Below are 26,798 nucleotides of genomic sequence, written 5' to 3' on the forward strand. Positions count from 1 at the left end.
GAGCCCCGATATCTGTAGGTGAGTTATTTTATGTCAAAAAACTGTAGCAGGCCCCTCTGGGAAATATATTTTCATTCTACACACTGTTTTGTATGCGGCTCAGGATGATCACGTACAGCATATTTATTGATGACTGTGTTATCCTGGATATTAACACAGTTGTGGGTGTCCAGGGAGAAATGTGAAGGGTTGAGAGAGCAGCCCTGTAGCCAGCTGGGAGTTTGGTCACATCCTCACCAACACCTTCAGTGTTTTACTCTTAAGTGGTTGTTTTCATATTGTTAGGAAGGAAGAAAGCAAGGAAGTCCAAAATACAGTTGCAGGTAGAATCAGCCAGTCAACTTTCCTAGTCTGACTGTATCAAAGGCAGAAGTGTAACCAGGAAGTGCATAGATTTCTGCTGCTGTCTAGATGTTGTATTTTGCAGTGGAGAGCCCTTGTACACGGATCCTTTGGAGCTTTAGATGAACTGTAGCGGGTTAAAAGTCTCAGGGACCACAGAGTTTATGTGTGAGAACTTCAGGGCCACCGGCTTGACGTGATTCCCAGATGATGATAAATACTTTGATGTGTGTAGGACTTCTGCATGTGTTAAAAACTGAATACTTGTCATCACATATTGCCACTACATTGTTCTGTTTGTTGACGTTTGCAGATCTTGGTTTATTTTTCGCACTTCTCCGAGCTTTGAACAGTAAATTTGACACTGAATTTGTTGAGATGTCCACTCATAGGAGGGTTGGCACGTGACTGTTTTCCACTTGTGAATATGCTTTCTTGCTGCAGAACGATGAGCTTCATATTGTTTAGAAATGGGCTTGCAACTGTAGCCAGATTAATGGGCAGTAACACTTACTTTTATTAGATTAATACTAATGTTACCCAGAGGGTAAAGCAGGTCATTACTTAATGGCAGTGGTTGGTAATTCAATCCCTGGGTGCTACATATCGTTGTTACATACTAACCCCACGCTGCTCTATGATGCATCCACTGGAGTGTAAATGTCAGATAAACTGGTTCTTGGGTGAACGAGTGAAGTATTAAGGGCTTTTCCACCATCTTTCCTCTGATTCTATTATTTACAGAATGGTTCTACTGGGGGAATGCATCCTATATATGCAAGTAGTTGAGCTGTACCTCAATAAAAACCACCGAATGAAGTGCAAACACTGCACCGCATTGTCATGGGAAGAAAATGTATAGGAGTATTTAAATAAACAATTCTTCTCTACTGCTCAGTCTGTTTTAAACAGATTCCTGGAACACAGAACACACACTGACAGCGTCCATTTAATCAAGAAAATTATGGTTTTTTGTTTTAGGTCATGGAACAGTAATATTTAATGTTTACATGATTCTGAAGTTTCAACATTTGAAGTACAGCTGCAGCAATAAAATCATTTTTATACATTTTCTGCAACATTGATCACTCATCTTATTGGCAAGTGTTGCATTTTATTACGACTCACCATCCTCCTCATTTGATAACATCTCTATAAGAACAGGGATCATTCAGTGCTTTTGATGCGAGCCTGCACTGTAGCAGAGAGCCTTACCTACAGAGCTCAGGGAGTCTGCAGCAGCAGTTTCCCCTTTATAAATACGGATAAATATACTCATTTATCTTTTACTATTTTAAGTATGAATGATCAAACATTTTTGTGATGTCTGCGGTTTTCACGTTTACAGTTGTTTGAGTCTTTACTGCTGAAGAACGCTTAATATATTATTATTTTGCGTACACTGATTGTATTTGATTTGTCTTTTGCACACGTTTTGTAAGCCTGCTAACGCGAGATGGGAAAATATGTTTTGGACTTTTGAATGCTTTCAATTATGTCAAAGATAAAAACAAGACTGGAACCAAGACAATAAAATAAAATAAAAAAGACTGACCTGAATGCATAACATAGCATTGAGAGTGTTTAGACAGTGTTGTTCATGGGGGTGGGATTAACTTACTTCTGTTTCTTTGGGCCATAATAATAATATTAACAGTAGTAAGAAATAAGAAGAATGTATTGAACTAAATATCTCTGCACAGTGGTGAGGCCTGTTGGTCAGGGGCTGAGATAAAAACAGTTTGCAAGTTTGTTGTATTTTATTACATTGTGAGGAACACCTCATAAAGTACATGTGGCACAACAGAAGCAATAATGAAATATAATGAACAGCGATAGACAAATCAACAGGGAACCCAAAGAATTGTATTCAATTACAAAGTGTTATTTTTGTAACATAGTCGTGTTAAAATATTCGGGTGGGATAATCATATATAAAATTATTCTTTAACATCTCATTTGGATGAACATGAACGGATTAGATCTGAGAAGTTTGGTAACAGATTCTTTGAGGAGTAACTATACAAAGTAAAGCAAAACAAGTGTCTCCACTAAACACCTCCACGATAACTTGGTGACATCCATCACCTGCATTATTATCCTGTATATCACCAAGTTTATCAGAGTCCAGCATCACTCCCTTCTGCACATACCTCCACTTTAAGAATATGGACTTTAAAACCCAAAAATCATTGTTGCATGACCAGAAAATTACATCACTCCAAGGAGAAAAGGGAAAACAGATGTTCCCCTTTTCACAGGATTGTCACTGAATTTCATTTCAGTTCTTTTCCTTTCCACATTCCAGCAGCTTCTAGGAAGAGCAGTCAGTTTCTGGTGGCTTTGAAGGAGTTTCCCCTGAAGGTGTCTCACTGGACATCCCAGTATCTCCAGACTCTGCTCCATTGCTCAGTGATAACTTCTCCAGTGCTAAAGGATGGACACAGAGACAATAAGCAAACTCATCCTCATCGTCAATTAAAAGCAACCTGGACAACCAGCAGCAGATCTTCTCCTGTTCTCTATCCTGTTTCCAAACCACTTCAGAAAACTCATCTCTTCACCCTGGCCTTTGACACCTTGTGAGATGTTGCTTTTTAGCTCATTCTATGTTGTTTTTTTAATATAGGGCTGTTTCAATTTGTATGTATTATGTGTAGTATGTGTTTATGTGTATTATGTGTCTGGCTCTCTGTGCAGTTACATCCCATATCGTAGCTGAAGGGGGACTACAAGTCAAGTGGAAATGTGTTATCAGAATTTTTATATATAAAACAAAAGAAACTAAAACAACAACGATGATTTTTCTGAAAAACAGAAAACCCGCAAAATCCAATTTTCCAACATGCACCCGCTTCTACAAAGGTGAAGGTATAAACAGTGCACACCTTCACATATGGACAAAGTCTGTTAAAAGCTCTTTCATTGATCTGCAGATTTCTTCGTACCTTGAAGTGATGCTGAACGGTTGCTAGGTGGTGCTGTGATGCTGTCATCCAGTTCATCTAGGTAGAGTCTGTAGCGATGGCCGCTGTCATCCTCGTACTCCACATTCTCATCATCGCTGTCCACTTCAGGAGCCACATACACGACCTCGAACTCTATCTGTCCTCGCTGACACAGACACAAAGAATTAACCACAAACAGCGATATGCAGGGAGCACGTGTATGTGCGTGCCAGTGTTACCTGCTGAGAGAGAATGGTGACAGCTTCCTTATGTTTGGCATCTCGCAAATTGATGCTGTTGACAGCAAGGATGGCATCTCCAACATGCAGCCCTCCACATCTGTCTGCGGGCTGACTGGGATGGATCTCTGAAATTAAAATGGGAACGCCGTGCTCCTTCCCACCCTGAGAAAGTGAGGCCGAAGGAATGAAATGAGTTGAAAGCAGCTTTAATGCACTATGTCATAATGACACAGATGAACAGCACTATCAGACTGTGTTCTAATGGCGCTTCCATTTCTAAAAGCGATATCACGCAATTGGCTCTTTGAACTCTGGCTGTTACACAACAACTTGTTAATGATATGACACATTGCTCACTACAAAGGTGTATTTCAATTAAATTTCATTTATTTATATACTGCCAAATCACAACAGAAATCACCTCAATGCTCTTTATATTGTAACCTTCATCCTACAATAATCAAACAACCGTCTGAACAAGCACTTGGTGACAGTGGGAAGTCAAACCTCCGGAGGTGAGAGTTGAAGATCTCCCAGACCGGGGCCTACGCCGCACATTCCCAGCTCACGTTTTGGTGCGGCAGGTCTGTCCACCATCCTCCCTCTCCACCTGACCCAACTCACCACTACATGGTGATCAGCTGACAGCTCCGCCCCCTCTTTATCAGTGTCCAGAACACCCGGCAGCAGATCTGATGGTACAAAATCGATCATCGACCTAGGGTGTCCTGGTGCCACATGCACTTATCGTCTTCATTATGGACAAACAGTGATTTGCACAGAAATCCAGTAACAAAGAACTGGTCGTTTCAGATCACCCAGGCTGTTCCTCCCAAACATACCAGATCTCACTGTCATTGCCCACATGAGTGTTGAAGTCTCCCAGTAGGAAGTCACCGGATGAAGCACCCACTCAATGACACCAAGACGGCTATCATTCACTGCATAAAAGCAAATGACATTTAGGACCCGTTCCCCAACCCAAAGGCACAGTGAAGCATCCCTATTGTCCACCAGAAAAACCCCAACGTACTGGCAGCAAGCGCGTGATTACAAGAACCCACCCCTGCCTGCCGCCACCCACCAGAACCCAAGCCGTGCGTTGAGGTTAGCTTGTCTATATCTAGCTGATTTTTCTCAACCTCACACACTAGCTTAGACTCCTTCCTCACCAGAGAGGTCACATTCCATTTAAGTAGCCAGCCTTGTTAGCTGGGGATTAGACAACCACGGCCTCTGCCCCTGAGTGCTGCTCGACACACATTGCACCAAACCCCTACCGCGCTAGGTCCTATGGGCTAAGGCCTGGCTACCAGATGGTATCCCTCTCCGTGACTAGCTACAGGATGGGTCCTCGGTAGCCCTATCTCAGGGCAGGGTACACTGGTCTCTTGGTCTTCTTTTATCCATTGGGGTGGACTGAGTGGCTCGTCATCTGGCCCCAGGGCCACTTTGCACTGGACTCAATGCCTCTTTGGATGGGATCTTCCAAAGTCAAGTGTGAGTTGCTGAGAACATTTTTGGCTGAGGTCACAGACATTGTGAATAATCCACCACTGTTACCTGTGTTCAGTGAACCCACAGATACTTGCACTCTCATTGAGGCTTCATTGCTTACTCAAAAAGTAAGTAGAAAGTGGGTCCATGTCCGACTCCAGTTGGAAAGTTTGGACATACATACTTATTGAAACAGCCTTAGACAAAGTGGACATCTAACCAACTGAAGCTTAAACAAGGATGATAGTGCTTCTTAAAGACAGAGAATGCAAGGTGCAAGTAAATGTCACCCCCAAGAAATTGGAGGAGATGGTCCTGCTCATTACCACTGATGACCGAAATATGCTATGACCGCATCATCTTAGTAGATGAAAACCCCCTAGCTTCAGATGGGGAGTGAACAGAGAACAGAACCTCGATACTCGATACGATAAAGCGCTATACAAATACAGGCCATTTACCATTTTACTTAAGTAAGGTTTGATCCAAACATGGCCAGCTGCTGATTAAAAAGATAAAATACTGAGACTTCTTACTGTAATGGAAATTCCTAGACCCTCATGATCCTCTTTGACCAGCACAACCTTTCGGATAGGGCCAACTCCCTGGGTTTTCTTCAGCATGTCTGGATCCTGTAATTACACACAAAAACAACTTTTGGACGCAGAACTAAAGGTACCAACAGCTTCCACTACTTTGTAGTTTTACACTCACATGTCCCACAGGAGAGGGAAGAGGTCTCTTTGGGTCACTTCGACCTCTACATGCTCGGATCACAGTTTTATGGCGGTGAAGGTGAATTTCTGCCTCCAGTTGATTCCAGAGCTTGTCATGTGCTGGCCCTTTCATGTCACGACCCAGTAACTGTATCTGCTGCACCCTGAAAGACAAACCAAGCAAAGATCTAATTACTGTCTGTATGTGCCATTTAATATCTTACTGAAATATGTAAAATATTTGACATCTGTGACATCACTGGTCATAGGTAAGTATAATGCATGGATCACACATTTCAATTCAATATTATTTATATAGCGCCAAATTACAACAGCAGTCGCCTCAAGGCACTTTATATTGTAAGGTAAAGATCCTACAACAATACACACAGAGAAACCCCCAACAATCAAATGTTCCCCTCTGAGCAAGTGCTTGGTGAGAGTGGGAAGGAAAAACGCCCTTTGAACAGGGTGACATTTCTGGCAGAACTAGGCTCTTGCTGGGACGGGCAGCTTGCTGGTTGGGGTTGAGAGAAAGAAAACAGGACCAAATAAAATTAAAAAAACAAAACAAAACAAAAAAAACACACCGTGGAAAAGAACTAGAGATTAATATTGACAAGTGATTAAACACAGAGTGGTGAGTAAGAACAATGAGTGAGATTGGTAACTAAAGAAGAAGCACTCAGTGCACAATGGAAAGCCTCAAGCTGCCTAGACGTATTGCAGCATAACTAATGCTGGGCTTACACTGTGCGATTTTTGAGCCAATTTTGAGTCGTGCGACCGTTTTGGCGATCGGCCCGATTTTGGCCTGCATCGTGTAGTATACGTGGGGTAACGGAAAGCGATTAACTCCTCACGACCAGCTCCCGATCATCAATCGCGACCGTCGTGAGTGTGTCACTGCAGCTTCTCACACTGCGGACGCGCAAACACAAATGTCAGTGTAAAGACGGCGCATCACGGCAGTGCAGTGTGTGATCTGGACACAAGCGATGGAGGCACAACTTGTAGAACTTTGGAAAGCTCATCCGAGCCTTTTCGATGTGGCCTCACAAAATTATCACGACCACAACAACCGTGAAAATAGTCGGATCGACACTGCTGCTTAATCACAGCTGCCTGATTAATTTTTTTCATTAGCAATTTAGCAAAGTTGATGGTGGTGTGTGTGTGTGTGTGTGTGTGTGTGTGAGTGAAAGAAAGAGAGGGAGAGCGAGCGACAGAATTTCTGTTATAACCTTCATTTTATGGACGCACAGTGTGAGCACTCAGGTCGCATCAGAGCATCGGGCCGTATAGTGTGAGACCTGCATCGTGACCTACCAACTTCTAACCCCTGCGAGTCAATCGTGCAGTTTGAGCAGAAGCTGAATAACGCGACTGAAAAAAAATCGCACAGTGTAAGCCCAGCTTAAGGGAAGATTCAGGGTCACCTGATCCAGCCCTAACCCTAATTAGCTTTATCAACGAGGAAAGTTAGAAGCCTAATTTTAAAAGTGAAGAAGAGAGTGTCTGTGCCCCAAATCTTGGAGCTGGTTCCACAGAAGACGGGCCGGGAAACTTAAGGAGCTGCCTCTTATTATTGGTTTAGACACCATGTTTTTAAGTTTTTTTGGGGTCAAGTACAAAATCTCAGTTTTATCTGAAATTAGAAGCAGGAAATTCATTCAGGTCTTTATGTCTTTAAAAGATTCTTCCAATAAAGGCTCTGCCTTTCAACAATACTGCCTAAGGGAGGCATATCAAATGTAAACTTTATAGTTAAGCTTTCTGTCCCCATTTACACGAACAAATTGACTTAATAGAAAGATATGATTCAAACCACCGCAGCGGAGTGCCTTAATTCCTAGACTTTAAATAAACTAATCCTCTGCAGATGATTAGTTAGCTGTTTTACAATTACTCTTTAAAGGATTTTTGGTGAATGGGAGTTGAAGATTGGCTCGGCAAATGGTGTAAGTACTGCCACCTTAAAGGCCTGTCGTATGTAGCCCATTAACGGGGATAAACAGAGAGCAATACTCATCTACCCTTTGATGTTGCCTACTAATGAGAAGTGATTACTGTGCTACTGAAACAAGGTCCCCCAGAAGAGACCATTTCTCATTCAAATTTATTTTACACTAGAAACTTCACTTTGGTTTTCAGCAACATAGGTACAAAGACTGATAGACATACGTATAATAATTTCTTGTATTTGTTTATTATACTTGTGTATACATGTTATAGTGTGTGCTTTCCTCTTGCACAGGTCCAAACTGATATTTTAATCTCAACAAAACTGTCACCATTATCATGTTCTCAACATGATTACAGACTACACTAAACCCCATCATTTCACTCTTCTCACATTAGTCGTCACTTCCACTGCATGTAGTCTGTGCCATGTGCCTTCATGTGCATGACTTCCTAATTATTATACTAATTGCTTATTAGAATCATCATCATCATCATCATCATTATTATCATTATTATTATTATTAGAAGTTACCATAATAGTCTTAGCAAACCTAAACTTTGCACTAAAAATAGTTTGAACTTTAACGTCTTACCTGCCAGCCAGTTCCTTGTCCAAGTATTTAGCAGCCAGTCTGGCGCCGTAGACTTCGGCCTGCAGTACTGCCATGTGCCTGCGAAGGGCCTCGTTTTCTTTCTTATATAGTCTGGTTTCTGCCTCCATTTTTGCCTCTGCTAATTTCTCCTTCTTACTGGCCTCGAGCTCCTGTTCCTAGAACAAACACATACATTGTAAGTACAAAATATTAACCTATTTTTTTTTAAAATGAATATTATGAAAATGTAATGTTAAATTTGCAAAAATTAATCATGATTAATTACAAATGTTATATGAGGAGGTTAAACTCTGATTTACATTCACATTAGTCTATGTAATTTTATGTAATTTGCAGAAAAATAACCATGAGAAAACTAGGTACACGGGGATAAACCACAGCTGACAGGCTGATCCCAATCTCACTAATAAATAGAAGACTCTTAATGTGGCATTTTTCAACAATTGTAAATTGAATCTATATCAAACTTTGGACTTGAGGGAGTATAGCACAGTGTTTGATAAGAGATTGCCTTATTGTTGAGGTTTTCAAACCTGTTGCTCATTGACAACTACTGTCCTCTGTTACCTTCCAGTTCAGGCACAATGCAGGCTGCGCTCTTTTGGATTTTTATTCCTGGCATGTGCTGGACCTGCTCGCCCAGTTTGGGGCTCACTGCAATGAGTTCTCCAGTTATCACTTGGTATCTATCACTACAGCCCACTTCCCCTGCTTATCCACCACTACTATGTCTGGCAGGATTTCTCAATATTATCCACTTCTTATATCCGCCAGTGGTACATACCATGGAGGAGCCACACTATCAGTTGTGGCTTGCTGATGAACTCATGGACCTTTGTGTTTTCATCCTGGACATTGGTTCTGGCACTCACTAGTCCTCAGCCACCTTCCATCCGCTTAGTATACAGTCTCAGGGTGCTGGACTTGGGGTAAGGCATCCTCCAAGTCTAGGTCACTAACGCTCACTAACGCATGATAAGACGCTTTCTTGTCTTGATGTCAGTGGCTTCTCTCTCTCTCTCAGGCCAGCTGATTATCCCAGCAGGGTATCTGACGACTGGCAGGTGCTGACTGCCTGGATCTTGATCTTGTACTCTCTGCATGTATTTGATGACTGCAGCTTTCCTAGCAGCCTCCCATTTGTCTGTGGAATTCCCAGGCACTTGTAGCTGTCCTCGATGTCTGCGATGTTGCCTTCTGGTAGTGGAATTCCCTCAGTTCTGACTACCTTCCCTCTCTTTGTTGCCATCCGACTACACTTCTCCAGTTCAAATAACACTCTGATGATGCTGTAGATTCTAGTGATGTGACTCAGTGAATCGATGTCTCGTTCACTCCTGGCACACACTTCCATGTAGAGGAGGTGGCTGACAATTGCTCCATTCCGTAGTTTGTCTGGTCTGGCTAAGGGAGTTCAGGCCTATGCAGAACAGCAGTAGTGACAGAGCATCTTCTTGTTTAATCTTGTACTTGATAATGACTTTTGCGATTGGCTTGAAGTTGGCCTCTAGTGTTGTTCGCCACATCCCCATTGAGTTCCTGACAAAGGCTCTTAGAGTCCTATTGATCTTGTACAATTGTAGGCATTCCAGGACCCATGTGTGAGGCACTGAGTAGTAGGCTTTCTTGTAGTCAATCCAGGCAGTGCACAGGTTGGTCAGTCTGGTCTTACAGTCTATCTACCAGGAGCTGGTGTTTTGCCCATCTGTCCTTTCTTTTCCCTGCTCCATGTGGTGCTGAGGCAGGTTACTGACCAGCAGTTGAACGGGATTGGCCCGTTTTCAGTTAGCCATTCTGGGTTTGTTTGGTCCATTAGCAGCTGACTCATTTGTTAGTTTGCTAGATGCTCATGGAGCACAGTTACAGTGGGGCAAAAAAGTATTTAGTCAGCCACCGATTGTGCAAGTTCCCCCACTTAAAATGATGACAGAGGTCAGTAATTTGCACCAGAGGTACACTTCAACTGTGAGAGACAGAATGTGAAAAAAAAATCCATGAATTCACATGGTAGGATTTGTAAAGAATTTATTCGTAAATTAGGGTGGAAAATAAGTATTTGGTCACCTCAAACAAGGAAAATCTCTGGCTCTCACAGACCTGTAACGTCTTCTGTAAGAAGCTTTTCTGTCCCCCACTCGTTACCTGTATGAATGGCACCTGTTTGAACTCATCATCTGTATAAAAGACACCGGTCCACAGCCTCAAACAGTCAGACTCCAAACTCCGCCATGGCCAAGACCAAAGAGCTTTCGAAGGACACCAGGAAAAGTATTGTAGACCTGCACCAGACTGGGAAGAGTGAATCTACAATAGGCAAGCAGCTTGGTGTGAAAAACCAACTGTGGGAGCAATCATCAGAAAATGGAAGACATACAAGACCACTGATAATCTCCCTCGATCTGGGGCTCCACGCAAGATCTCATCCCGTGGGGTCAAAATGATCATGAGAACGGTGAGCAAAGATCCCAGAACCACACGGGGGGACCTGGTGAATGACCTGCAGAGAGCTGGGACCAAAGTAACAAAGGTCACCATCAGTAACACACTACAACGGCAGGGAATCAAATCCCGCAGTGCCAGACGTGTTCCGCTGCTGAAGCCAGTGCATGTCCAGGCCCGTCTGAAGTTTGCCAGAGAGCACATGGATGATACAGCAGAGGATTGGGAGAATGTCATGTGGTCAGATGAAACCAAAGTAGAACTTTTTGGTATAAACTCAACTCGTCGTGTTTGGAGGAAGAAGAATACTGAGTTGCATCCCAAGAACACCATACCTACTGTGAAGCATGGGGGTGGAAACATCATGCTATGGGGCTGTTTTTCTGCCAAGGGGACAGGACGACTGATCCGTGTTAAGGACAGAATGAATGGGGCCATGTATCGTGAGATTTTGAGCCAAAACCTCCTTCCATCAGTGAGAACTTTGAAGATGAAACGAGGCTGGGTCTTCCAACATGACAATGATCCAAAACACACCGCCTGGGCAACAAAGGAGTGGCTCCGTAAGAAGCATTTGAAAGTCCTGGAGTGGCCTAGCCAGTCTCCAGACCTCAACCCCATAGAAAATCTGTGGCGGGAGTTGAAAGTCCGTGTTGCTCGGCGACAGCCCCAAAACATCACTGCTCTCGAGAAGACCTGCATGGAGGAATGGGCCAAAATACCAGCTACTGTGTGTGCAAACCTGGTAAAGACCTATAGTAAACGTTTGACCTCTGTTATTGCCAACAAAGGTTATGTTACAAAGTATTGAGTTGTATTTTTGTTATTGACCAAATACTTATTTTCCACCCTGATTTACGAATAAATTCTTTACAAATCCTACAATGTGGATTCATGGATTTTTTTTTCACATTCTGTCTCTCACAGTTGAAGTGTACCTCTGGTGCAAATTACTGACCTCTGTCATCATTTTAGGTGGGGGAACTTGCACAATCGGTGGCTGACTAAATACTTTTTTTGCCCCACTGTAGCTTCTGTATGTTAGACTCCTGGTCCCCTCCCCAGTCGGACCAGGAGTGATATGTTCTCGTTAAATTTCTGGCTGTCTAAGTGGTGTCCAAAAAGTTATTAAACTTAGAACAAGATCTTCCACTCCAGCTTGTTAATGAGCCAAAGACCCAGACATGGTCTTAATTCATTCGAAAGCCTGATGGTTAGCCTTGTCCATGCAAGCTGGAAACCTCAAAAACAGTGTTATTTGTTGTTATCTATGGGCCTTACTCAGAGTTTCTATCTGACTTCTCAGATGTTTTGATTTGGTACTCAGCTCAGCTAAAATAATTAGTGGGGGTGATTTTTGCATTGATGTAGATATTAAAAATGACAGCCTCAACAAGGCCAATTATTAGAAATAAGTGTCTTCTTTCAAAAAATAAAAGAACGCACTCAACACTTAGTCTTACTCTAGATCTTATTATGATATATGGCAAAGCAAATGAACATTAACAGTATTCCCTGAACACCATTTTTTGTCTGATCATTTCTTAAATTTACAACAGTGGATTACACAGCAGTAATGAATTGATTTCATGACACTTGTTTATAGTGTCACAGCTTCACTGCATAAAATGCTGGATACTGTAGCTGCTCTGAAAAGGAAAACCTCAAATCAGAAGTACTTGACTCCTTGGTATAACTCTCAAACATGCACCTTAAAGTAGATAATTCATGGTCGGGAGAAGAAATGACATGTCACTAATTTAGAAGATCATCATTTAGCCTGAAAAAACTGGTCTTTACACTATTAAAAACAGTAGTTAAACCATTTTAACTACTTTAAAGTAGTTAAAATTGCCCATCACAGTACAGAAACTGCTTTAGTGAAGGTTACAAATGATCTTCTTATGGCCTCTGACAGTGGACTCATCTCTGTGCTCGTCCTGCTAGACCTCAGTGCTTGTCCTGCTAGACCTCAGTGCAGCATTCAATACAGTTGTCCATAATGTTTTATTACCGCTATTAGAACATGCTGCAGGTACTAAAAGTCCTATGCTGCAGTATTGTGAATCTCATCTGTATAATACACTCGAATTTCTTCATGTAAATGGAGAGACCTCTTCAAACACTAAGGTTAATTATGGAGTTCCACAGGGTTCAGTGCTAGGACCAATTCTGTTTATGTTTTACATGCTTCCCTTAGGCAGTATCATCAGAAGGCATAGCATATATTTTCACTGCTATGCAGATATCCAACTTTATCTATTCCTTATGCCAGATAACACATACCAATTAGTTAAACTGTGGGAATGTCTTAAAGACAAAGACGTGGATGATATTAGACTCCATCAGAGTATTATTGTGTGCAAATGTTAGATAGAAAGCAGAAAAAAGAAAAAGGCTATATAAAAACAGTTCATTTACCATTCCATTTGTGCAATATTAATTAAAAACATACTGTCTCAGAGTGACACTGAAAAACTAGTTCATGGACAACTATAATTCATTATTATCAGGATGTAGGGATGGGTACCGGTATCCGGTTCTGACATAAACGGTAGTAACCAGACCAAAAAGCGGTGCTTTATTTCGGTGTTTTTTTTTTTTCCTGAGATATCATACACTTTGGATTCTAGCCAACCATTTTACCTTTCCAAGGATAGTAGGTGGGCCCAGGTACATATGTTCTTTTAGAGCAGAGCTACAGATTAAAAATGCCCAAGGCGAAGTGGTCAAAAGTCTGGCTGTACTTCACAGCAAAAGATGCAAACTCAGCAGCCTGCAACAAGTGCTTTAAGGTGATACTGTGCAAAGGAGGTAACACCTCGAAGCTGACAACGAACTTGGCGATGCATAGCGTTTTTTTAAAAGCTGAGAAATGCACCGTATTTGATAGCTTGCTGCGAGACCTCACACCGAGCACATCTACTGCGGGTGTGGTGCCTGTTATCGGACCCGGAGCAACATCCCCCAAAAACCCGAAGAGGAGAGTCCAGGCCGCTAGCCCTGCCGGTGCAGCAGAAATGATGACGGATGATGATGGCAGCAGCAGCCGTTCTTCTCTGCGTGAGTAGCTTAATGTTGTGTTACACCCCGGCCTAGGCAACCGGGGTGCAACGTAGAAAAACAAAGATAAGGAAAATAAAACCACGAAGGCTCTCCACCAAAATCCCAAAACGAAAATATCCCATGACGAAAGTATTAACAAACCCATTCACAACTATTTACAACAGACTATTTATTTACAACAAAACACCAAACTATTTACAACACGGGGGAGATCGCGACCATGACATACGGAAACACAGGGCTTAAATACATAGAAGGAGCAATTAGGGAATGGACCACAGGAGGGAAACACAGCTGGGGCAAATTAGACCTGACGAGACAAGGAAACGTAAACTGAACACACTAAGATAACACAGACTTTCAAAGTAAAGCAGGAAATACATGACAGTCACGCAAAAAACAAAACACTGACAACACCGAAACGTAACATTTCCCCCCACCCAAAAATCAAACAAGTGAACCCCAAGTGAAAAGTTTGATCCAGACAGACGAAGCCGATGAAGGCTGGAGCGGTCCCACGGACCCTCCAGCAAAGGCGGATGAAGGCTGGAGCGGTCCCTCGGACCCTCCAGCGGAGACGGATGGCTGAAGCGAAGGCAGACGAAGCTGATGAAGGCTGGAGCGGTCCCACTGACCCTCCAGCAGACGACGAAGGCTGGTGCGGTCCCCCGGACCCTCCAGCAGAGGCGGATGAAGGCTGGAGCGGTCCCTCGGACGCTCCAGCGAAGGCGGATGAGCAGCTCACTAGCTGCCCACATGGACACGCAGCCCACCAGCTGCACACATGGACACGCAGCCCACCAGCTGCACACATGGACACGCAGCCCACCAGCTGCACACATGGACACGCAGCCCACCAGCTGCACACACGGACACGCAGCCCACCAGCTGCACACACGGACACGCAGCCCACCAGCTGCACACACGGACACGCAGCCCACCAGCTGCACACACGGACACGCAGCCCACCAGCTGCAGAAGGCTGGAGCGGTCCCTCGGATCCTCCAGCGAAGGCGGATGAAGGCTGGAGCGGTCCCCGGGCCCTCCAGCGAAGACAGACGGAGGCTGAAGCGGTCCTCGGACCCTCCAGCGAAGACAGAAGGCCGAAGCTGTCCCTCCTTCGGACCCTCCAGCGATCCCGGACGAGCCCCCATACGTTGCACCCCGGTTGCCTAGGCCGGGGTGTAACAGTTGTTCGTGTGTAATTTACGTTTAGTAGTTAACCACATTAATAAATTAATGCACGTAAGGTGAACTAGCAAACAGCGTTGTAGTTACATGCGGCTGTCTTCTTGTTTGATGGCAGATACTCCCTTCACCCTGGCCAAAAAGGCTAAAATGACCAAAGAAAAAGTGGAAAACAGCTAAACATGAGAGGTTTTTGGACAAAGTTTGTGTTCTCCATTCTTTAAGCACCGGTTCGAGCACCGTTTAAGCACCGGCACCATTTCAAAAGTACCGGTTTGGCACCGGTATCGGATAAAACCTAAACGATACCCATTCCTATCAGGATGTCTTAAAAACTCGCTGGAAAGCTTTCAGCTCATCTAAAATGCTGCAGCAAGAGTACTGACAGGTACTAGACAGACAGCATATTTCTCTTACACTGGCTTTTCTTCAATCCAGGATCAAATTTAAAATCCTTCTCATCACATTAAAGATCTTGAATAATCAGGCCCCATCTTATAGTACTAACCTGATAGTACCACATGACCCCATTACAGCACTTCACTCTTAGACTGCAGGATTACTTGTGTCTCATAGGGTATTTAAAATTAGAACGTGAGGCAAAACCTTCATCTCCCACGCCTCTCGACTCGGCACCGTTTGCCATGGCTTTTTGGGTTTTCCATTAGGTTACAGTACCTGGTACCAGGTACTTTCTAAGTAGGTACTACAATGTTATCATTGTCACACTGCATGCCACTGATTGGTTGGTCAGCAGCATCACTCAATGAGTCATGAAAGTATCTTGATCACAAAAATTAAAACCACCATTTTTGAAACCTGGCAAGGGGGGAAATGGCTATAAAAAAAACAAAAAAAAACAATGCCGTGGTCCCCAAGTCTGATGAAAAGCCACACACTGAGCAGCAGGTATGTTCTTGCCTCGATGTCCACCTTTGTTGTCCACGCCCAGATGCGTTGCTATGACGACAAGCACGCACACTGGGTTGTAATGGAAAACCAGGTGATCCAAGTTAGCTCGTGGTGATCTGTGGCAAGTCAATTAGTAGGTACTAATAGAAAAGGGGCTTTAAACTGAACAGTTTTGAACTGGTTTATTCTCCTGGCTTCTATCTCTGGGTTACCTCGCCAAGCAGCTGCCCAAGGCTCTGAGTCTTTGCTTGACAGTTTCTAAGGCCTCAGGACAACTTGCAGCATTTCTTAGGTACCCCTTTTTGCAGTTCCAATAGTTGCCAAGTTTCCTTTGTGCTGCCTTGAGCTTGCCTTTCTCAGTGAAGAATACTGCTCCTTGTGGTTGTTCATCATGTAGCCAAGCATTTCAGTGATCACTGCTGCTGCGGTGTAGATCAGCCAGCTGCTTTCAATAACCGTCGCATTAGGAATTGTCCATAATGCTGCTTTCACATCTTTTAGAAGAACTTCAGAGTTTATTTCAGGTAGTCGTAGTAATTGGACATGGAGGGTCCAGGTTTCCAGCGTAGCCATGATCCTCCATCTCCTCAGGTCAGCTGCTCGCACCTCCAACGCATTCAACACACCAGCTGTTCTTGGGGCTTGGTGGGTGGGAATACCACAGGGACATACCACTTTAGGTGTTTACCCATGAGTGTCTATGATCAATCATGACAGTCTGTGATTTCTACAATGGATGTGAGACAAATCCTACTGTGAAAGTGACTAAAGGTCAAGCTGCAGGCCTGATAACGTCCCTGTCTGTGTACTAAAAGTGTGCCAATCGGCTAGTTGATGTTTTTACTTTATACAAGCAACTTTCACAAGAATGTGTTCCCACCTGTCTTAATACAGCCACTATTGTTACTATGCCACTAGATAACAATGCTGCTTATTGACTTGAGTATTTAACACATCTCCTAGCTAGAAGGGCACCTACACAGAAAGTAGTTTGCTTACAGCTTTGAAACTCACAGTTGATCACTGATTGCAGGCTTTGGTTCTTTGGCTAACTCTGATTTAGTTAACACCCTATCATATGTAAATCAACAAAAGCTTGCATTTTTCATTGGTAGTTAAGAACAGTTTAACTCGAGCCACTTTGATTGCATTGTCAGCAGTTATTTTAAGCATTGTCTCTGACCCTGATTCCCACACTCTGCAAATGGACACTGAACTTCCTCATAAACAAATGTTGAAAACGGCGCAGTCACACCACTTCTTTGACTTTAATTTTCGAAAGTCAAGCCCAACAACTGCATTTGCATTTTGAAGTATCCTTGGGCACATGATGCATGTAAAGAGTACAGTGTGTGTGTGTGTGTATGTGTATATATATTAAGTGTAAATGGTTGAAATGAGGCATGTAGCTACATTTTCTGGGAAAGACACCATTACACCGACTTACCAGCTCTTCTAAGGTTGGTGTAGGCTTTAAAGGAAAATATACAGAAAAAGAAAAGAAAAAAGTCTTTGATTAGAGAAATTGGTACAAAAAGCATTAGAAAGGTTACAAAGCATCAGATATACAGCAGCAGACACCAACCTTGTACAATTTCAACCAGAAATTTAGATTCATCCCTCCATAAAATCTGTTTTATTTTTAGTCTAATTCTTGTATAATTTATCAGCATTTTCTCCAGCCAGCCTGCCTGAGATCATTTCTGAAAAGGCTTCAGTAAATAGTAGATGTATAAACTTAAGGATATGCATTTCTCACAGGTTAGTTTTAATCTGTTTAATTACTGTATGGGGGGCATGTGCAGTTTTTATTTAAGTTAAATATAATGTTTCTTTTACATCTAGTTTTAGTTTTTAATTGACTATAATAACCTTGCTCTGAACCAGGTCAACATCCGATCTGTGACCCCTTCAGCCCTGCATTTCTCCAACTACAGTCCTAAACCATTTATACTTTGTGTAAATTTTTTTAACATAAAGGGGCTAAAATAAGTATTGAACAATTTTATAAGTTAAGATATTTTTGATGGTCCCACTGACATGAAACTCTCACCAGATGTTGGTAAAAACCCATCCAGTCATCATATGCAAAGAAATCAAACCATAAATGACATTATGTGTAATAATGAGAAATGACAGAGGGAAATAGTATTGAACACACTTACTGAAATGTATTTAATACTTGGTCCAAAAAGCTTTGTTGGTGACAGCTTCAAGACACCTCCCGTATGGAGAAATTGCATTTCTGTGATTTTGGCTCCGTGGGCCACTTCCATTAACTCTGAGCTTTAGGTTTTTTTTCCTTATAGATTTTCAGTTGGATTCAGGTCAGCTGATTGGACCGGACCATTCTAACAGATTTATTTTCTTTCACTGAAACCACTTGACAGTTTCCTTTGGGGTGTGTTTTGGATCATTGACTTGCCTCCACCCTTAGATGGCAGCAGATTTTTTCAATCAGGAATGTCTACATTTTTCCACTCATCCTTCCTTCAATTATATGAAGCGTGCCAGTGTTTTATGCTGATAAACAGCCCTACATCATGATGTTTCCACCTCCAAACTTCACTCTGGCTATGGTGTTTTTGCGGCAGTGCCTTTTGACCTCCAAACATGGTGCATATTACTTTTAAGACTAAGCAACATGGCTGCTCCAGCCTGCACGCCAAATACCCTTGGGCAAGATACTAACCCCAAGTTGCTTGCCGGTGCATCCATAAAAAGTACTTAGAAAAAAAACATAGAACAAAGTGTTTATATGAACGGTCAAATGAGGCAAGTCGTATAGAGCACTTTGAGTGCTCAGTTAAAGTGGAAAAGTGTTATTAGAAACAGTCCGACTGCTCTGCCCTCTGTAGTCATTTAGACATTTGAGCATCTGGTACTATCCCATCTCCTGGATCCCTGCAGTTTGCCTAAAGAGTCAATAGGTCCGTAGTCAATGCAGTTAACATGGCACTGCACTTCATCCTCCAGCATCTGGACTCTGCAGGAACCTATATCAGGCTAGTTTGTGGACTTGAGTTCCACTTTTAATGCCGTCCTCCCAGCTCTACTACAAGACAACTCTCACAGCCAAATGTTCCCGCTTACACCTGCAGAAGGATCACCGAATTACTGTCTAGGCAGGCATGTCTCACTTTCAACGCATCAGCACCTGTTCTCCTCAGGGCTCTGTACTTTTTCCTCGGCTCTTCTCCCTGTACACCAACATTTGAACCTCTTATTGCCAATCTGTCAAACTCCTTAAGTTTGCAAATGACAAACTCATCGGGCTCATCTCGGGTGGAGATGAATCTGCCTATAGGAGGGAGATGACAATTTCCTTGGAACCATCACCTCCCAGGACCTAAAGTTTGAGCTAAACATCAGCTCACTAACCAAGAAGGCACAGCAGAGGATGTACTTCCTGCATCGGTGGAAAAAAATACAAGCTGCCAAAGTCAATGATGATGCAGTTTTACTCCTCCATCATTTAATCTATCCTCACTTCCTCCATCACCATCTGGTACGCTACTGCCACTACCAAGCACAAAGGCAGACTGCAGCGTATCATCCGCTGCACTGAAGAGGTGACTGGCTGCAATCCTGTACACCCTCCAGGACACTGAATCAGGCAAAGAAGATTGCTGCAGGATGCTGTGGTCAATCACAACCAACACCTCACGCCACAAGGACAGTTTCTTTCCCCTGCTATGTTGGATTACTTAACAACACCCCTTCAATCCGCTTACTGCTCAGTTAACATGCTGCAGTAACAAATTTACTTACTCAGGTTTTATTACACACATGTTTTGTCTACATTGCACCCTTTAGATCTAGAGCATATTCTATTTCTGTACAATTAGTTTTGCACCATGACACCATTTTTGCTCTCTTTAGTGTCACTTGGGAAATAGTTTTTAAAATGCCAAATTTTCGCAGGGGAGTTAATAATTCTAGTCTTGGCATGTCCCAGCAGGAGGAGGCCCTGGGGCAGACCCAGGACAGGCTGGAGAGATTATATCTCTCAGCTGGCTAACGTTAGCCTCTGTGATAACTGATTCTTGTTGAGGGGTGTTATAGTCTAGCGTCACTTAGCAGACGTTAGTTGTCTCAGAGCCCAAAGACAACTGTTAGCAGGCTCAAGTCATCTAAGAGACCTCCATCAGCTTTGAAAGCACATGTGTGGACTTATTTTGGATTCAGAACAAAAGAAGGCAGTAAAGACTATGACAAGAGCTATGCAGTCTGTAAAATCTTCACCGCCAGAGTCAAATACTCGGGTAACACAACAAATTTACAAGTACATGTGTCTAGACACAATAGCGACATAGGGTCAAATTCTAATTTTAAAATGAAATGAGGTGTTTAACGGACAATTAAAGAAGTTAACTTTTCGAAACTACCAGCAACTTCAACTCGTGCAACAAAAAAAAGATAGCGCAGTCCGTACTTGTTTTTATTTGCAAAGACATGCGCCCTCTGAGTGCTGTGGAGAATAAATAATTTTGTAATATGATTAAAACACTGGAGCCCTGTTGCACTGTTCCCTCCCGACAACACTTCATGGACATACTCTGCCAAAGTTGTATCAAGAAGGCAAAGCGACAGTGCTGGACTGTCTCAGCTCAGCACAGACAGTTTCTTTGACATGCGACCCTTGGACTTCGAGAGCCACTGAATGGTAGGCCACTGTTACAGCACATCACAAAACTGATCAGTGGAACCGTCAGTCACACAGGTGAACAAATTCCCCTTTTCAGGTTGCACAAAAAGTGTTCTATTGATGGACACTGCAGAGCTGTACTTTCTTTTATTAGCACTTCATTTTAATAGCACTTTATATTGTCAGTGTTTACTCAGATGAATTCTTCATGCAATTTCATTTTTGATTTATATTTGTTTGTGTTAAGGTAACATAAAAAAGTGCTTCGTTTTGATGCTGCAGAGAGCATTTTTTGGATTAGTGTTTTAAAAGTACTCAATAAGTACATCAACATTTCATTGTTTACTTTTTTCATGTTAAAGAAATAGTCGATATATCAGTAAAGCTGTTTTGTTTGTTTATTTGACATGGCTTCTGATAAGGCAGATGTTAATTTTTCTCCATTCATTTTGAACTTAAAGAGAGAGTGTTTTGTTTCCTCCAGTGAAATGTATCCCTCTATTTTAGTTGAGATAGCTCATGCCAAGCATTTAACAGTTTGGACTGTTTACTGTGAATTTTCCTACACTTAAATTCAGTCTTAATAAACACAAATAGTGTCTGGCTTTTAGTATCGCAATCTATCGTATGGTCTCCCCTGTATTGTGATACATATTGTATCGCTAGATTCTTGCCAATACACACCCCTAACGGAGATGTTTATTTCTGTTTTCCAGCAGAACTTGGCACCTGTCCACAGCACTGAAACTACTACAGTATGCTTACAGTGTTGTTATTCTGCTTGCCGGGGAGTGTTATTGTTGATTAAGACATTAGAAAGACAGAAAAACAGTAAGAAGACCTGGAGTAGAAAGACGAAAGGAGTAAACAGGAATGAAATTTCTCTTGAAATTGTAATGTTACCTCAAAGGAACATACGTGTCTTGGTCCGAGTACAAGAATGACATTGACTTTTTTAATTACAGGCGCATCACTAAGCTGTACACTGTAATGCTATGTCAGCAAGCATGTCTGATACACGTACCTAACGTCTTAGACTGAAAACAGAAGACTAGGTTGTCAGTGACAGTGTATTACTCAATGATTGTATAATAAATATGTCATCTTCACTCACTGCAGCCAATCAGTAACTCTGTTACTATTGTTAAATGATTACAAAGGCTGATTGACTGTATTACAGCCGTTCTCCCTACCAGTTTATCTTTGATGCTATCCGACTCCTCAGCTTGGCCTTGCTTGACATGAAGCTGCAGTTGGAGAGCATGAAGCTGCAGGAGCAAGTCGTGGACCTCCCTTTCTGCCACCACCCGTGCAGCTTTAGCTTCGGTCAACTCTGAGCGCAAGTCCACCAGCTGAGCCTAGAGTGAAAGGAAACAACAGAGGGATGGGGCACAGGAAGCAGATGTGTTAGGTGGTTTAAAGGGGCATGGGTCTCAGATCACAGCATCACTGTTTTCGTAGTTTGCAAAACCCAAATCTTACAGTACATACTTTTTTTTTCTTTGTAATTTATGAGTATTAATTATTAGTTACTGTGCGGAAACATTACGATCCCATAAATTTAGCACAACAATGTATTCATGTGGTATTCTAAAGGTCTTTAAAGAAAATAACATATTACATATCCAGGGCTCTAGAGTGCAATCAATTTGGTCGCAAATGCAGGCTAATTTCTCAATGGTGCTACTAAAAAAATCCCTGCGACCAGCTGTTCGAGTAAAAAACAAACAAAAAAAACAAAAAAAAAACCTCTGAAAGGCTCTGTGGCCAACAGCAGACAACATTATGCCCATATCATAAAGGTGCTGCTTAGAGTAGCTGAATGTGCTGCTGAAGCCCCGCAGCACCGACTCTGTGCTGCTGCTACCTTTTGCACTGGTGCACCTAAGAAAAAAAGTTAGGTGCACCAGTGCAACCATGGCAAAAAGTTAGTCTAGAGCCCTGATGTATTTGTTTATTAAAAGCTCTTTATCAAAAGATCTGCAGATGTGTCATTTAGTACTTGAATTAAAGAGGCGGAAAAGATGAAACACTGTTTCACACAAGCCAAGTCTGCCTGACCTTCAGGACATTAATTCATGGACAGACATTCTGTAGCAAAAACAGGGAGAACATGCCAACTCCAGACAGAAAAGGCGGTGACCTTCCTGCGCCTTCTGCTGTAATAGACGCACGTTGAGTAGGGGTGAGTTTCAATAATCAATTTTCCGATTAAAATTGATTTTGGCTTGAATAAAGCAATTCATAAAAATCCTGAATTGCTTTTTAAATATAAATGTATTTTGCCCGAAACGCCAGAATCTCAGGTTAAAGCTCACAAAACTATTTCAACAACCTCCAAACAGCTAAAACAGTAAATGAGTGCAGGTAAACGTATTCCGCACAAACATGTAAACACAAAGCGCAGACCTGACGCATCAAAATCAGTGAGATGTCAGCTTTCTCACCTGAAAGCCAACACCTCACAGCTTCTGCTGCGTCTGGTCGACGCTCTGTGTTTACGTCCTTTTTTTTGTGCTGGGTTCTGAAGCTGCTGTTTCATCACTCTCCAACCGAAACTGACTGAATCAGCAGCAAAAGAAGATCAAAACTAAGCTTTACATTCCGCTTCACTTAAACATAGTCATGAATTCCCTCTTACTTTTGCTGTTTTTCTTCCACCACGATAAAAAAATCACACTTTTAAAAAATGCTTTTTAAAATTATGACAAATTGCAAAATGCCTCTGTGACTTTGCTCTGCTTCACGAGCAGGTTTTCTTCCGTTTTTGTTCTACTGCTGAATATTTTTAAGGTTAACTGATATAAAAAGCCAGGCCAGGAAAATCTCCTTCATGTTTTTCTGTGTTTTATCCTCAGTTACTTTGACACAAAGGCATCTGCTGTGATGCTTACACCTCTGATGACGTCTCAAAAGTGTCAGTACTGATAAATAAGATAAGATAACTCTTTATTGTCATTGCACAGTCATACATAGTACAGTAGTACAATGAAATTGGAAAACTGTCCTACGTCGGCACTACATATAACACAACACGACACGATATGACACATCACAACGCAACACAAACAACACAGTATATTAACTTAGTATAAAAAAGAAGAATAAGTGTATGTGTATTGCACACTGTTATTATTGCACATTATGATCAGAATTATAATATTTCTGAGGAAAAATTTCCCCGATTCAAATCTAATTGAAATCGGTGGATCGAATCGAATCGGGACCTTGTGAATCAGAATCGAATTAATTCTAGAAATCAGTGATGATACCCAGCCCTATTGCTGAGCTAACAAAACTGTACAATCACAACATTTTTGTCAAAACACAAGTTATGTTTAGTCATTTTTCTCAGTGCATCTGTCCTGACCCCTCCTTGATCCACTTCTGTTCCACCACTGGAAAACATTTAGAAACAAGGTTCAAAGTCTAGGACAGAGGGTTGCTCCATCTGATAGATGGATGGCACAGTGTATATGCATTGTTTAACAAGTTTAACAGCTGGCAGGGTGAATCACCATGATAACAAGCTAAGCTGGAAGAAGCAGGGTTATCTCTAAGCAGGAAATACCACTGGTTCATGCGGATGTCACTCGCACCTGTATCACCTATTTAAACATTGTAAACATAAACATATAGCCCATAATGACAATATTCACAAATGGCAAAGCTTCTTTAGACATGACAACACACCCTAATTACACAGCAAACATTGCTGGGGAAATGCCAAGGAGTTCAGGTGCTGACTTAGTCTTTAAAGCCCCTCTCATTCAAAAGAAGCCTGGGGCCTGCCGACTTACAGACCGAGTCTGACAGCTTTGTGGAAACGTACGGAAGCTTTGAACGGCCTAAACAATAATATGTGTTGGAGCGGATTAGCCTGTTGCTTTAGGTTTGTATTGTTCAAAAATGTCTCAGGCTTTTAATCATGTCTTTATCGTGAGAGCCTTTTTGATTTGTCAAATTAGTAATGACAGGTCGTGTTCTTGAAACAAAAACACACAAATTATTATAATAATATTAATAAGAGAGACACAATACGGATAAGTGAATGACAGTGATAGTGTTTTTAGTTTTATGTTAACATTTACAGAAAAAAATGAAGGGCACTCCAGAAAACAAACGAGACATTACACCACACAATCATGATTACATCTAAAGAAAAGATAATCATTGTCACTTTAAGGCCATGACGTAATAATCGAAAAATGCTGAAATTCATTTATTTATTTAAAAAAAAACGTTAGCGCTACATAATTATAAAGGATATTTAATAAAGCGGTCAAAGACACCTGAGAACATGTTCTGTATCTAGAAGACAAATGAATGTGAAGTATGCTAACACCTATGTTGGTTTCAATGACCAAACGAAGGCTGCTGTGGATACCATAACCCATGTGATCACAGTTTACAGGTCGGTGCCACAGATGGATAGAAACCCTCAGAAGCACAGGGAGGACACCAAAACACAGGAGTGACTGAAGCCCTGAAAACACCAGTGCTGCTCTGTGGCATTAGTCACTCTGTTGAATCTTGAGTGGAGTCGGCGTGATCATTTCATTAACAGGAAACCCGCTTCCTAATATTAACCGCTCTTCTTAGACGAAATACTAACCTCTAGTTTATGGTTGAGCTGGAAGACAGTCTGAGTTTTATGACAGAGCTGAGCGAAACAAGAGCTGAGGCTGGTCATCTTCTGCCGACCCTCATACGTTATATCCACTTGATCTGGATCTATTTCTCCAAGCAACAGATCCACATCCACGAAAGCCTTATCAAATTCCTTCTCCAGCACTTCTAGCCATCGAAACATGGACATACTGGGGACAAGGCCCGAGTGCTGGCCCGATGGGGAGCATCCAGTCGAAGCAGACATGGTTAGAGCAAGGTAACGCTGATGTTAGCTTTGTGCTAACTTAAAAAATGATGACAAATTAATCTCTGTCAACACCGTTAAAATATCGCTGTAATGTGATGAACACTGTGTTGGTCCGTAGACTTAAAATTCCCGAAAGAAGCAACGTCTAACCAGAACGTCCCACATCAGATTCACGATTTCATCCAAGCAGCCACTACGCAGAAAGCGGCATACAAGAGACCTACGACTACTCCTTCCGCTACTGTGGAACTGTTCCCTGTGGGTGTTCTAGGAACTGCTATTGGACCTGTCGACGTCGTACCGGAAATACACGTTAACGCAGAGCTTGTTCCTGTTCTTACTTTCACAATTAAAGTCTTCTAATGCGAGGAATTTTGTATAAATAATTAAATAACATTATTTATGAATAATATAATTTTAGTAATCTCGGGGCTTTCGTGACATTTGCAAGTTTAATGACTTACTGTGTAGTGTTCCAGTAACACGTATTGTGTAGTTCTGGCTCACTAAATAACTGATGAGGATGTGCAGTTGTGCACTGAACAGGCTCTATCCATGAATGCAGTGCACAAAAAAGCATTATGGTGTATTGCTCGTAGGGATGGGAAGCTTCTGAAGCGCAGGTGTTAGAAAAACCAAGGCCACGGACCATTGTTCCCTCTAATTTTTCATGTGTCTGAGCGAACACACAAACTCCCTGTGAGCAACAGTAGACGTGTGCACTGTGGTCACGCCAGCATCGAATCCATCCAAGTTACATGGCTTATTAAAATAATCCAATTACAGCATTTACAATTATGTTAGACTACTTTTAATTAACTGCTTTAGCCCACTTACAATGAAAAAAAAATCTTGTTCATGACCTGTGTAGTATGTTAACACTATTGGAAGTAACTTAACTTGAAGTAAAAATAACTTGAACTCCAATTTTGAAAACACAACTTTCTTTTCTTTTCTTTTTTTTTTTATAAAGCCCTGACTTGTATTATGAGTAGGAGTCTGGCCTGGGAGAGAGTCCTGTAACCCTCTGTTTGCAAAATACAGTATATAATGACCAATATTGGGCAATTAATTATATAGTTACTTCTCCAAAAAAGTAACTGAGTTATGCAAGTTTTTTGCAGCTGTTTACCTAAAAATGCAGCCAAGGCGTTTTTTAAAAAAAAAAATAAACATTTCAAACTATTTACAGAACAATCAGGTGTTCTGCATCAAATTTGATGCAACACAAATTATTTGTGCCACTCCAAAAATTATTTCTGTCCACTATGAGATAAAGGAGAAAAACACTCCTGTAACACCTGTAACATTCAGTGGTCGCCTCACTGTTCTGACACACACA

General features: G+C 42.0%; 1 protein-coding gene across 2 annotated transcripts; it reads right to left on the reverse strand.

The window, feature by feature from the left end:
• Nucleotides 1-2,083: 2,083 nt before the first annotated feature.
• On the reverse strand, nucleotides 2,084-25,725 carry gopc (golgi-associated PDZ and coiled-coil motif containing). Of its 2 annotated transcripts, XM_086263060.1 has the most exons (9): nucleotides 25,193-25,725; nucleotides 21,771-21,935; nucleotides 17,377-17,400; nucleotides 8,304-8,479; nucleotides 5,744-5,909; nucleotides 5,566-5,661; nucleotides 3,530-3,694; nucleotides 3,291-3,456; nucleotides 2,084-2,772 (listed from the first exon to the last, which is right to left on the reverse strand). In XM_086263060.1, the coding sequence occupies exons 1-9, from the start codon at nucleotides 25,451-25,453 to the stop codon at nucleotides 2,657-2,659; spliced, it is 1,335 nt and encodes a 444-aa protein (XP_086119186.1). In that variant the 5' UTR covers nucleotides 25,454-25,725; the 3' UTR covers nucleotides 2,084-2,656. The 2 variants fall into 2 exon arrangements, with proteins under 2 accessions (XP_086119186.1, XP_086119187.1); XM_086263061.1 differs by lacking the exon at nucleotides 17,377-17,400 and having other exon boundaries at nucleotides 25,193-25,724.
• Between the last annotated feature and the right edge of the window lie 1,073 nt (nucleotides 25,726-26,798).

This window comes from Aulonocara sp. 'chitande type north' Nkhata Bay, linkage group LG15 (genome assembly GCF_057382095.1).
Source record: "Aulonocara sp. 'chitande type north' Nkhata Bay isolate Kocher_YH1m ecotype deep benthic linkage group LG15, A_spYH_male_GT1.1, whole genome shotgun sequence".
NCBI lineage: Eukaryota > Metazoa > Chordata > Actinopteri > Cichliformes > Cichlidae > Aulonocara > Aulonocara sp. 'chitande type north' Nkhata Bay.

Bases quoted from the DNA above. Each gene is read 5' to 3' on its own strand.
- gopc (XM_086263060.1), bottom strand. From the start codon at position 25,453: ATGTCTGCTTCGACTGGATGCTCCCCATCGGGCCAGCACTCGGGCCTT. The intron at 5,910-8,303 runs GTAAGACGTTAA...TTTGTCTTTCAG, and splicing joins GACAAGGAACTGGCTGGCAG to GGTGCAGCAGATACAGTTAC. The intron at 3,457-3,529 runs GTAACACTGGCA...TGTCTGTGTCAG, and splicing joins TCACCATTCTCTCTCAGCAG to CGAGGACAGATAGAGTTCGA.